Raw genomic sequence first — 13,328 nt, 5'->3', positions numbered from 1 at the left:
GTGCGGCCTGAGATGTGAGGCTTCCTTACCCAAAGCCTGCCCCACAAGTGCGTCCAATGCTGACTCCACCCTGTGTGTGTGGGCTCTGTAAGTTTAGAATGGGGGGTGAGAGAGCTCAGGGTCAGCCACTGAGCCGAGCCCAGGGTCTCCCCAGAAGCTGCTTTCCTAACTAAATTTCTCAGTGGGGCATTTTCCTGTGAAACTTTCCCAGCTGTCATCTTGATCTGAACTTCTCATGTGGCATCTCCCTTTGCTCTTTTGTTAATGTGGTGGACACACAGGGCTGGTCTGTAGGCAGAATCAAGGGCGGGTTTTTCTCTTGGCTCTTGCCCTGTTTGGTGACTTGAACACAAACAGAATTTTTCAAAATTACTGACTGACAGAGAAGGAGAAGTAACAACAGGGACAAAACTGCCACTTTCTCTCGAGTGCAGGGAAGAAAAACCAACCCAGCACAGAGCCAAACCCCTGGGGGCATGCGGCTGGGTTTTAAGTACTGCTCGGCAAGGTTTACCTGGGAATTTAAATTTCATGTTAGGTCTTTATAGTAAGCACATTTAAAAAACATCTTTTTAGCAGTTAAGAGCACTGGCTGCTTTTCCAGAGGACCTGGGTTCAATACTCAGCACCAACAAGGCAGCTCACTCCTGTCTGTAACTCCAGTTCCAGAGTTTCTGACACCCTCACAGAGACATACATGTAAGATGGATACATGTTCATCCAATGAACATAGAATAAAAATGTATTATTTAAAATGTTTTTTAATCTGTCCTGGCCTCGGACTCACTCTGTAAAGCAGGTTGGTTTTAAGCTCTCAGCAATCCTCCTGCCCCAGCTTCTCCCTGGTACAATAGGAGTACACTACCATGCCTGGCTTTTCTTTTTCTGCTCCTTCTCCTCCTATTGTTATTACTTTATATTATTATTATTGTTGTTGTTGTTGTTGTTATTACAAACTCTTCCCAAATAAGGAGTGGAAGCCTGCAACTGCCCAGAATGGGCAGGAAAGGAGGCTGAGATTGGGGGCCACTGCTGTTGTCTCCCTACTAAGGTATGAGGATCGCCCCTGCTGTTCCTGAAACTCCGTGAGGCCATCAAGGAGTTACTGGCAACTGCAGCTTCAGCTACGCCGTTTTTGTGAGGAGTGTCAATCAAACAGCTCAGCCTACACTGTTTCTCTCAGTTGTCACACTAATAAGCGACAATTTTACTCGAGCGGCAGATACTCAGTGAAGACTCGACTCCAGATACGGGAAGCACCACAGCTGTGGCTGCTCCAGATGACGCGGCCTATCGTAGCCTGCTCCAGTCTGGGCAGCTGGTGTAGTCATAACTGGCTATGTCGGCCATGTTCCTGGGCTGCATTTTCCAGTCAGTCCCTGAGAGACAGCTCTTCTGGGCACTACACCCCAGTGCTGCAATAGGAAGCCCTGGTAGCAGTGATCTGGATTGCTAACTTACAGCGTTCATCTCAGGCACAGTGGATGTTGAGCTGCTTGCCTGAATAGTAGATAAAACTCCATGGCTTCCAGCCCCAGTCATGCCCTGGTGGGTTCCTGCGCTGAGGAGGTAAGAGGCAGTGAAGGGTGACAGGCATTAGACTCTGAAGGGCTGAGATGGACGGGGGTAGATACTGCGGACGAGACAGGTACAGGGCCAGTGGGCCGATTCAGTGGATAACGGTGCCTGCTGCCAAGCAATGCCCAGAACTCTGCAAGTTATACCCCCCCACACACACCATGGCACACACGCACCCAACACACATACACACACTTTAATCACATTTTAAGAAAGAGGCCATTGTGTGAGCTGCCACTGGAGAGACTCCAGAAGCTGCTAGGTTATCAACTCTGGCTACCATGGAGTGACCAGAGGGCAAGGGACATGCATTTGACATCTGTGCTTGGAAGGGGGACATTGTGGTAAAGGCCCAGTATGATAAACTTCTGACACTGAAGACCCAGAATCAAGCCCCTGGCTTGAAAGTTTAGAGTCAAGAAGTCCCTTGTCCAGCCTTAGAGCTGGCTTTAAAAGCCCTCGGGCACACGTTATCACAGTTCAGAACAAAGCCTCTGGTTTTGAGGGCCTACAGTCGCAGTCCCTGGTTCTCAAGACAGAGCATGCCTTCTGCTTGGAAGGCCTAGCTCACAGGCACTCAAAGGCTCCAGACACTAGAAATAAGGCAGCCCATCTCTGCCTAGTTTCTATTTCTACTCTAAGCACTGGTGACGAGTTAGAGTTGGCTTGGTTTTCATGGTGGGTAGTAAAGGGGAGGTGGCCACGTCTGGTTTCTTTAATAGCATCTGCTTTAGAGCCCCAGGCTGGTCTGGGTCTCAGCAACGTCAACAGCTGCCTGGACGACTACAGGTGACTCTGTGCCTCTGGGCTCCAGCTTCAGCAGACAGGAGTCTCCATGCTGCTCCTCTGCCTGGTGACTCTGCTGGGGATGCAGGTGGCCTGACACCCACCCCCAGCTGCCATTTTCATGTCACACTCCACATAGTTCTCTACGGCTCGAAGGTTTCTCAGTTTCCATTTTACCTCATGGCTCAGAACTACAACTATTTCTCTTCAGGCCCAGGTACAGAGCAGGTGCTCAGTAGACGACTCCATGGCAGGTGTGGAAAGCAGGCAGGTGTGGAAGGTAGGCAGGTGTGGAAGGCAGGTGTGGAAGGTAGGCAGGTGTGGAAGGTAGGTAGGTGTGGAAGCCAGGCAGGTGTGGAAGGTAGGCAGGTGTGGAAGGTAGGTATGGAAGGCAGGTGTGGAAGGTAGGCAGGTGTGGAAGGCAGGTGTGGAAGGCAAGCAGGTGTGGAAGGTAGGCAGGTGTGGAAGGCAGGTGTGGAAGGTAGGCAGGTGTGGAAGCCAGGCAGGTGTGGAAGGTAGGCAGGTGTGGAAGCCAGGCAGGTGTGGAAGGCAGGCAGGTATGGAAGGTAGGCAGGTGTGGAAGGTAGGCAGGTGTGGAAGGCAGGCAGGTGTGGAAGGCAGGCAGGTGTGGAAGGTAGGCAGGTGTGGAAGGTAGGCAGGTGTGGAAGCCAGGCAGGTGTGGAAGGCAGGCAGGTGTGGAAGCCAGGCAGGTGTGGAAGGCAGGTGTGGAAGGTAGGCAGGTGTGGAAGGCAGGCAGGTGTGGAAGGCAGGCAGGTGTGGAAGGCAGGCAGGTGTGGAAGGCAGGTAGGTGTGGAAGAGCGCCCATTCCCAAGCCTTCTTCTGTTAATTATCCTCTGCAGCAGCCGATGTCAAGCCTGGCGGGACAGCAATGAGTGGGAGTTGTCACCTCCGTAAGTGGCTTCCACCTGACCAAAGGTGGTCACTTAGTGTCCACTAACATGGAGACACACTGTGGGAGGGTAGAAAGGGGCATCTGATCAGGTGGAAGAGGCCAAAGAAGACTTACTTGCAAGCAAGGCTGTGTTGCTTGAAGAGAATGTGTGCAGAGTTAATCAGGATACACCAGAAGGAAAATGTATGCCCTTACTCAAAGGCAGGAAATTTAGAGCCAGCAGAGCAAAAGTAGCATGGTTACACTCATTATTCAGGGATGGCGCTGATCATTCAAGTGCACTAGCCTCACTACCCTGGGCTCAAGGCCCTTATCCCCCAGATGTACAGGCCCCAAGGCTTTTTTATCTGCTCATTTTCTCCTTCCTCTGGCTATGGCTGCTTTGGCATGCTTGGTCCACAATGCACCAGCACCCATACTTCACGTGTGTAACAAGCCCTCTAAGGCTACCGTCCATCTAACCAGGGGCTCTTGCACTCCATTTCCCTTCACCTGTAGTTGAGGTGGCCCTTAACTACAAGCCTTTCTACCTGTGGACCCAGGAGCTGGGAAATCTCAACTGCCCTTATTTACTTGTCCCATGAGATATCTCCTTAACTGCGGTCAGGCAGACAATGGATTATGAAGGGACAAAAGATGTAACTTAGACTAGTATGCTCTGAGTATAAATAAGAGGAAACAAGAAGGCCAGGGAGGGAGCCCTGGCAGTATAGTGGCCCTCTGAGGCTAAGATCTCCCATAGTCCACACATACTGCCTGTCTGTCTATTATAAGGTCATGGGATATCATGGAAATAGAATGGTGTCAAATCTACTGGGTCACATCTGGGGACCAGGGGCCTTAATATAAGCCATCACGTGTACCAGTCACCTCCACCCACAGGAAGGACTTCAGGCAGGTAATCAACGACTCAGCAACAGAGGAAGAAGCTAAGACAAGGATATTCTGGGTGCTCACTAACCAAACTTCGGAGGCCCAAACCAGAGGCTAACACTAAAAGGCCAGCCCTCCACTGTCTGTCTAGACCCAGGGATTACAGGAGTTGGGAATTCTCAAATCAAAGGGCCATACAGACCCCAGGGGGTGGACTAACCAGTAGACATTCTGAGAAGAGGAAGGTCATTGGAGAGGAGATGTCCTCACTGTTTTCAGGAGATGTCACGTGGTCAACAACGTCCCACACGGTGGCGGAAGGGAAAGCTACAGGAGCCAAGGGGTCTCTCAAGCAACCCACAAGGAGCCTCAACTCCCTCCACAGCAAAACAACAAGAGGCCCATTTGGGGGCCACCTACAAGGTCTTAAACACCCAAAGGGAGGTAGACCAAAGACTGGAGCGCTGATGACAACAGAGAGCAAAGGGGCGGGGGGACACGACTGGATGGAATGCTGGGTCAGCTCCTGCACTCAACGAGAGCCCAGCGGGCAGTGCTCAGGGTGAACGCTGAGGACTTCCAGCCTCTCTGGCCACATCTTGTTCTGACCCGCTGCGGACGGCAGAGGTGCACCACCAATGCTCCCAAAGACCAGCAAAGACCATCATCCAAGCGGCCGGCTTCAGCCCGTTGGTAAAGGGTCTCACCAGGTCTTCTAAGCACTTGAAGCCTTCAGACTCCAGGGAATTGCTTTGTAGTTTCATTTGTCCAGAATAAACCTAGTTTGCAGTCGCTGCTAAAGGCCGGTATAAAAGCTGTGAACCAATCACTGACTAGCAACTTCTTCAAAGGGACCCAAAAGCTAAATTTCAGATGAGTCAATCTACTGACCCAGGGTCCATAGCTTCTGCTTTGGTAATTCCTGACAGCGCCTCACCACGCAAATCCTTGCTTGATTGCCATGGAAACCCTTTTAAGAGACTCTCCTCCAGCAGGAATCACTTGCCTGGCTCTGAGTAAACAAACGAAGTCCAGCATCTTTCTACTCAATTCCACCTCTTTCTCCACTCTCACCCAAGGCTTCTAGAGCAGTTTCTCAACTGACCGAGCATGGGGTCTCCTCCTCGTAGGGAACCCCAGGACTTCCTCTCTTGCATCCTCCTGCCCGACACCCCCCCCCCCCAACCCGATTCACTTTCTCCCTCTTGTTGCTGCAGTTTCCCCCTTCCAGGAAAGCTGCACAGCACTGCACATCTGCTGGCGGTGAACGCACCAGAATGCTGTTGCTTCATCTGCCGTCTGCTCCCGCGGGGACAGCCAGGAACAGGAAACTAGGCAGGGACAATACCTGAAAAGCAGCTACAGGAGAGAGAGGAACTCCGCCCTCCCTCTTATAAGAATGTGAGTGCTAAGGCCGGAGTAACAACTCGGTGCTTAAAGGGGCTTGCCTTTAATACGCCCGAGTCCTCGGGAAAGGAGATGTCGGGGTAGGCAGGGAATTAGGGAATTGGCAGTGTGTATAGAGGGGCGGGCGTGTGTTCAAATGCTGTCCTCGCAGCAAAGATCAACAAAATGCAAAGTTGGCAGATAAAACAGCATTAGCCTTTCATTACGTAGTGGGACATCCCCAAATACCTTCTAGCTCCAAAACTAAAATGTAAACCAGTGGCAATAAAATATGGTTGGGTAGTTTCTGCTCAGCTGAGAAAGGCAGAGGAGGTAAACCAACAACAATAAAGCCCGGCTTGCTATTTCCCACCTACAATATAGACCCTAACATTCAGGCCGTCCATCTGTCTGCCACCTGTGACCCTACCAGGCACAAAGCCCTGCTAAGTGACCTGCCCAACAAGGCCCTAGACCCACCCGGGGAAGGAGGGCTTTCCCCACACGGGTTTGCCTTCCACTTCACACAACGTGGCATCTTGTCTTCCCACAACCGTTTCTCCACTAAGCACACTGTGAGGGCCTGGGAAGGAAAAGACTGTTTTTCTGCACGGGAGGCCCAGTTTCATTCCCAGAACCCCATGTCACTCTGATTCCATCTTAACCTTAAAAAAAAAAAAAAAAAAAAAAGCCACAATAAACAAAGACCTGGGCAGCCAGCCCTCCCAGTCTGCCCACCTGGACTCCTGCAAGATGTACTTTACATCCCTACCTCACTCTGTCAACGCTCCCTTAATCTCTCCTCTGGGCTCCACTTCAGCCTGGAGCTCAGAAGACATCCCCGAATTTAGCTGCCTCACCCAAGGACCACAAAGGCACCAGAGCGAGGGTTCCAGGATGCTCCTCCTAAGGCTCCAGAACCCCTCCCGTGAGGTGTTCCCTCTGTGTGTGTGTGTGTGTGTGTGTGTGTGTGTGTGTGTGTGTGTGTGTGTGTGTGTGTGTGTCTTACTGTGTGTGTTGGGGGCGGGCACACACGTGAGCATGTGTGTGGAGACCAGGGTCCAACCTTGGCTGTCATTCCTCAGGTCCACCTTTTGTTTTGTTTTGTTAGGTTTTTTTTGAGTCTCTCTGGCCTGAATCTCACTAGTTAGGCTAGGCTATCTGGCTTCAAGCCCCAGGGAACTACATGTTGCCACATCCCTATTGCTGATACCATGTACAATATTTTTTTCTCTTTTCTTCTCTCTCTCTTTTCCAAGACAAGGTTTCTCTATGTAACAGTTCTCCTGAAACTTGTTCCGTAGACCAGGCTGGCCTCAAACTCAGAGATCCACCAGCCTCTGCCTCCCAAGTACTGTGATTAGGGGTGTGTGCCAATACGTCTTGCCAGTATTTTTTTTTTTTCTTAAAATATGAGTTCTGGGAATTGAACTCAGGATGTCTTGCATGGTCATCTCCCTAGACTTGATGTCCTCTTTCTAAAATGACTGAAGCCTGCAGTAAGTAAAAACGAGGAGGACTGGAGAGACGGCTCTGTGGTAAAAAGCACATTTGCTCTTGCAGAGAGCCTGTGTTCAGTTCTGCGCATTCATGTCAAGCAGCTCCTGCAACTCCAGCTCCAGGGGATCTGGCGACCCCTTCTGGCCTCCTCAGGCACCTGCACTCACGTACACACACACACACACACACACACACACACACACACACACACACACACACGCACACGTACCCAGAGTTAAAAATAAGAAAAGTTAAACAAGAAAAGCTGCTTTAACATGTGTAAAGATGCTTTGGTCATTTAGATGAGGACTGCCCCCCACAGGCCCAGACAGTTGAACACTTGGTCCCCAGCTGATGGCACTATTTGCAGAGGCAATGGGATTTTAGAAGGGGAGGCCTGCTGAGGAAGCACATCATTAGGAGTGGACTTTCAGAGTTTATAGCCTTGCCCCACTTCCGGTTCTCTTCCCTCTCTCTGCTTCGTGCTTACAGTTGGAAATGGGATCACTCCGCTTCCTGCTCCATCTACCAGCTGTCATGCTTCTCCTGCCACTATAGACTCCCATCTGGACCAGAGTCAAAATAAACTCTTTTTCACATCACCTGTGGTCATGGTATTTTGTCACAGCAACAGAAAATAACTAATATAGGTGCCTTCCAAAGCTGGCCCAAGCATGCACAGAAAGTGCTCTGTGCCTTGTTTGTCAAAGGGCTGTGCCCTGGAGCCAGGAAGGTAATGCAGCGACCTACGCTGTAAGGATGATGTTTCTCAACTCAACTAAGCTTCCAAGTGTGGCTTTCTGACATTGTAACTCCCTGTTCCTGAAGTCTTTCTAAAACAGAGCTGAGAACCATTTCTTCTCTGCTGGTGCCCGCTCTCGGCAGACTCACACTATAGGGAAAGGTCTTAAACCTACACACTTCTCCCCTTTGCTGTTTTAACTGGCCTGGGCCTTGGTGTGCTCTCTTCTTTTCCAAGCAAACAGTGATAGTTAGGGCCAAGTTCTATCTATTTAGGATGTACATTTTGTACTTTGTTTCAACAAAAAGTCTTACCTTTAAAATGCAGATTTAGGATCGCCTGGCTATACAGATAATTTGGGGCGAAAAATGTAATGAAAAGACTGATATAAGACCATGATAAGCCAGCAAGCGGCAAACCCTGAATGAAAGTGGTGAGATTTTATCTGTATTTAGTATATGAATGCACACATGTGTATCTTAAGTGCACATGTAAACTTCTATCTATACATGTGTTTGTAGGTTATGTACTTGTTACCTCATTGATATGGAAAAAAGGGAACTTAATAAAGTTAACCTAAACACTTTTCTCTTCTTTACATTTACTTACTTATTATACATGGACACACACACACACACCCCACGTGTGGAGGTCAGAGGACAGTGTGGTGATATTTTGTGTATGCTCTAACAAATAAAGCTTGCCTGAAGATCAGAGTGCAAACCCAGCCACTGGGTAGCCACAGAGGCCAGAACTCGGGAGGCAGAGGCAGACAGATCTCTGTGAGTTCATAAGATTGATCAGAAACAGAACTAGGCAGTGGTGGCACACACCTTTGATCCCAGCACTTGGGATCTCATGTCTTTAATCCCACCACTAGGGAGGTGGAGACAGGAAGTTATATGGCTGGGTGGAGACAGGAAGTGATATGGCTGGGTGGAGAGAACAGGAGCTGGGGTCCTTTTCGGCTGAGGATTGTGCAGAGGTAAGAACTAGTGGCTGGCTGCTCTGCTTCTCTGATCTTTCAGCTTTCACCCTGATATCTGACTCTGGGTTTTTATTAATAAGACCAACTAGATTTTTTTTGTGCTACAAGACAACTTGCAAAATCTGCCATTTGGGTCCAGGATTGAACTCAGGTTGTTAAGCTTGCCAAGGAACAACTTTAGTCCATCTTGCCAGTCCCTAAATCCTTCCTAAATCTTAGTAACTCTGAAAAATGGTAATGTGCAGGTTTATATAGCTTATTCATCTTTAAGTTCATGTTATGATAATTAAATGCCATGTGTGGCATACCTGCCTATGATCCTAGCACATGGAAGGTGGAGGAAGAGAACCAGGAGTTCAGGACGAACGAGTGCCTGTCTCAATACAACTATAGAAGCATCTATAACAGGTTAAGTCATTTTCATTTGAGGTCTGGGTCATTCCTAGATAAGTCAAAAATAACAAAACATCAGGATCATAGGTTAAAATTTTACATACTTCAACATTTTGCTTTTTTACTTTAAACAAGTTTAAATATACTGGGTCTGTTTCCACATTTGAGGGTGTTATGAAAACAGCACATACTTTATAGACTTTGTAAGTTGGTCTGTACAAGGTGCTGGCACAGGACTGCTAAGGGTTATGATTGAAACTCCAAGAGGAGAAACCACTGTCTGTGAGGAAACTGAGGTGTGTCTTATAAAGAACGTTACAAATATGGGGATATGTTTTTAGTAAAGTGCTCCAAGGGAGAGTATGTCCATTGTTACTCTGAGACAGGCGGGAGGGAGGGAGGGAAGGAGGGAGGGAGGGAGGGAAAGATGGACTCTCTTGGGTCAGCCCTTCCAAAAGTAACCAAAGCTGAGAGGTCACAAAGAACAGGGTCCTTCCTTTTAAATATTTATTTTATATGTACAGTTTTTAACCTTTATTTTTATTTTATGTGTATGGGTGTTCTAAGGGCATGTATGTTTGTTTGCCATGTGTGTGCAGTGCTTATGGATACCAGAAGGGGGTGTGCTGGATCCCCTGAGACTGCAGCTCTGGAGGGCTGTGAGCCACCATGTGGGTGTTAGGAATGTAAACAGGTCCTCTGGAAGAGCAACCAGTGCTCTTAATCACCGGGTCATCTCTCCAGCCTGTTATGAGGATGGAAGTGTATCATGTGTGTAGAATGCGCCCAGGGGTGAGGAGAGGATGCTGAGGCCTGGGAACTGGAGTTAGAAACTGATGAGAGCCACCAGACAGGCACTGGTTCTCAGCAGAGCAAAAAGGCAACAAGTTTGTCGATGACTGAGCCGTGTTCCTAGTTCCCGAGGTGACCTCACTGGGTGCCTTCTGACCTCCGTTTCTACACGTGCTTTGTTATTTCTTCCAGGCACAGACATACTTCAGGATTTTCTCATCAGTCCGTCAAGAGATGGCAGAGCATCCAAAGCCCTCAAGAAGGAGGAATGGACAAGAAGAAAACTTTCTCCAGGGCACCCCACTGTGGCTGCATCCCGCTGAGCTCCTGGCCTGGCTCCAGAGAGCAGCACCCAGCCCTAATCCTTCTTGTCTAACCACACCTCTTGTTTCTCTTATCGCCCTATGTGAATCTTGTCTGAGAGTCAAGGATCACAGAGTCCCCCAAGGATCAAAGGCCTATGCAAAACTTGGTTCAGAAAACCAGAAAACCCTGGTACCTGAGAAATCAAGTAATTCGCACTTGGCATTTTATCTCTGGGAGCTCCTTTTAGGTTGCTTTGAAGGTACAGAAATTAACTGGCTAAACTGTAAATAGAGTAAATGAAAATGCCCTAGGTGAAGGCAGAGTGCTTCAGTCCTTCCAGGCTGGAGCTGCCAAAGGCTAAATTCACTCTTAAGGTGCCTCTGAGTCTTTTTTCCATGGAGCCGAGACCACCCCATTCAGCTGTGAGGATAACCCAGTACCCTGACAGCACCTTATCTCATAGCCAACCTGTCACCTGTGTCCCAGCCTTGGATTTCTCTTCTCTATAACCTCTGAATCCTTCTCTGCCCAGTTCTTGCCCAAACTCTAAATAAGCCCATCTCTGTGTACCAATTCCTATCTCCCAGTGGACCTCAGACTGAGGAGCAGCCTAGTGAACGAAGACTCAAGAGATCTGTGCTCTCTCACTCAGTCCTGATTACGGAAGTTTTCTCCATCTTGAAAGAGCTAAGCTTTTGTTAAAACTTATTTTCTTTAAGACTTTTAAAAAATTAGTTATTATTGTTTGGGGTGCATGCATGTCACAGCACACATGTAAAGGTCAGGGGACAACTGTGTGAAGTTAGCTCTCTTTGTCCACTTCTATGTGGACTCCATGCATCAAATGAAGGTCGCTAAGCACCTTTACCTTTTGAGCCATCTCACTGGCCCCCTTTTAAAATTTTTTTATTGTGACTTTGATTGGTAACACTTATCAAGCATTTTAAACTCCTTTATCTTTTTAACAAATATCTCCAAATCAAATTCTTAAAAACTCTGAGATTTCTAGAAGGCACCTGAACATTCGAGAGACTTGTATTTGTATAAATGTATTATTAGTATATGTTCCAAAATGGTATGAGATTTCTAGAATCAGATACATCTTGTAAGTTTTCAGTCATAATTGTAATGATCATTTTGATTTCTTAAGAAACCCTTAAAAAATCCAGTATCTCACTATATATCCCAGACTGACCTCAAACTTGCAATCCACCTGCCCCCAGTGCTAGGATTAAAGGCATGTGTCATCAAGCCTGGCTGCACATCTGCCATAATATAACATCTAAAATGAACCCACACAAGTGGGGATTTACCTGTGTGGTCCCAAATTACGGAAAGCAGTTCTACTACCAAACTTGGGCAGTTAAGGGGACCGCGAGAGAAGTCCTGCCTCACATATACCTATCTATGCAGCCCTCCACTTATCTGCCAGTCACTTTCACAAGATTACCATCTAAAACACAACCCACGGGCTGAGAGACGGCTTAGCCGGTAACAGCACTTTCTGGTCTCCCAGAGGACCCCCAGTTCGGTTCTGGCACACATACTGGGTGTCTCATAACTACCTGCAACTACAGCTCCAGGGATCTGAAGCCCTCTTCTGGCCCCCATGAGCACTGCACTCATGTGGCTTACATTCGCATAGAAGCACACACATGCACATAAAATAAAAAATTAAAATAAAAACACAATCAGAGTTCCTGGTATCCCTAGGCATGGTGGTGCATGCCTTTAACCCTAGCACTCAGGAGGCAGAGGCAGGAGTTCCAGGCTAGTTTGGTTTACAGAGTAAATTCCAGGCCAGCCAGGACTACATAGTGACACCCTACCTAAAAAAGGAAAGGAATAACTCAAACCCCCAGGACCCTCACGCCCCACAAACACCAAAAAGATGAATCTTTCCTAACTCTGGGATGAAGTGGGACCTGTGCCCCCGGGGCCGTTTCTACCACCTTCCCCTCAGAGCTTATCTCCCGGCCTACCTTCCTTTTCCAAGGAGGGAAAGGCCGAGATCAGTCAGAGAGGCTTTCGGAGAAGAGCGGTCTGGCTTTCTGGATCTGCTCCAGTCGATTCAAGATGAACTGGCTCGTGTCGATGAAGCGCTCGACGCAGTTCACCAGGCAGACCTCGGCCCGGCCGTCCAGCTTGGGCCCGGGCTTGTCCATGCACTTCTCCCAGCACAGCTCCGTCATGTGGTGGACCAGCAGCTGCACCCGCTGTTTCTGCGTCTCCACCTCCACGAAACGCTGCAGCTGCGGGTCTGCGGCGTCCACGGGGCTCACCGGGGAAGACCAGCTGGCCTCCATGCCAACGAGCCGCACGGGCGGAAGTGCCCCGGCTAGGAACAGGAACCGGAAGTGCCATGGCTGCCCCAGGACTACCAGCTTTGTGACCCTATCCCACAGGCCGCGCCGTCTGCCTCAGCGACTCTAAGACTCTGAAGTGTTAACACTATTAGACCCTGTGAGGCTTTCCAAATCTTTTAACGATCAAGCTGATGGTTTTATGAAATGCCCGTCAAGATCAAGGAAGATGAAGAGGACGATGATCGAATCGACAGAAGATGTGTTTTCGTGACATGTGGTTTATCCTAAACCTGCTGGCTTAAATTCTCGAAGATAAAATTCGACTGGAGTTAGAATTGCAAAGAAAGAAAAGCCCTACAGAGGGGCTCTTAGTTCTAGCTGGACCTCATTTTACCAGGTCCTAACTGATGACAGTGTCTCCTCATTGTCCACCGCGGACCAGACTCATCATCCTCACCCCAGGCTCCCAGGCTCCCAGGCTCCAGCACAGCACAGGAGGACCGTCTGCAGGAGTAAGGAGCACTCTCACGCCAGGACTCTAGATGGCTCCTTGTCTGTTCTGTTTTTATGTGTCCCAACATTCCAAACTGGGGGCGGAACGAAAAGACATGGCCCCACCAATGGACACCGTGCACTCGTGTGTGATTCAGCCGCCTGCCCTCCTGTTGCCACCTGCCCCTCTGCTCCTGGCCTCTTCCTGTGGAACACGACCACTGGACCTTCAGCTCTTTAACCCAGGAAGATTTGGGTCAAAAATGAGAAATT

The 13,328-nt window shown here is 48.9% G+C and overlaps 1 protein-coding gene across 3 annotated transcripts in view; it reads right to left on the bottom strand.

Moving 5' to 3' along the window:
- Positions 1 to 13,000, bottom strand: part of LOC102905888 (putative mitochondrial import inner membrane translocase subunit Tim8 A-B) — a 29,335-nt gene extending 16,335 nt beyond the window's left edge. For 2 of the 3 annotated variants that reach the window (XR_001578221.3, XM_006978774.4), the window contains exon 1: positions 12,240 to 12,649. Coding sequence is in view for 2 of the 3 variants with exons in the window: in XM_006978774.4 (XP_006978836.1) it covers positions 12,270 to 12,563 (294 nt within the window). In the remaining variant the exon portion in view is untranslated. Of the gene's footprint in view, positions 1 to 12,239 lie in introns of all 3 variants that reach the window. The other variant, XM_015997502.3, reaches the window with a different exon arrangement.
- Between the last annotated feature and the right edge of the window lie 328 nt (positions 13,001 to 13,328).

The sequence above is a fragment of the Peromyscus maniculatus genome, chromosome 9, assembly GCF_049852395.1.
Source record: "Peromyscus maniculatus bairdii isolate BWxNUB_F1_BW_parent chromosome 9, HU_Pman_BW_mat_3.1, whole genome shotgun sequence".
NCBI lineage: Eukaryota > Metazoa > Chordata > Mammalia > Rodentia > Cricetidae > Peromyscus > Peromyscus maniculatus.
This window is presented reverse-complemented; position numbering and strand designations above follow the sequence as displayed.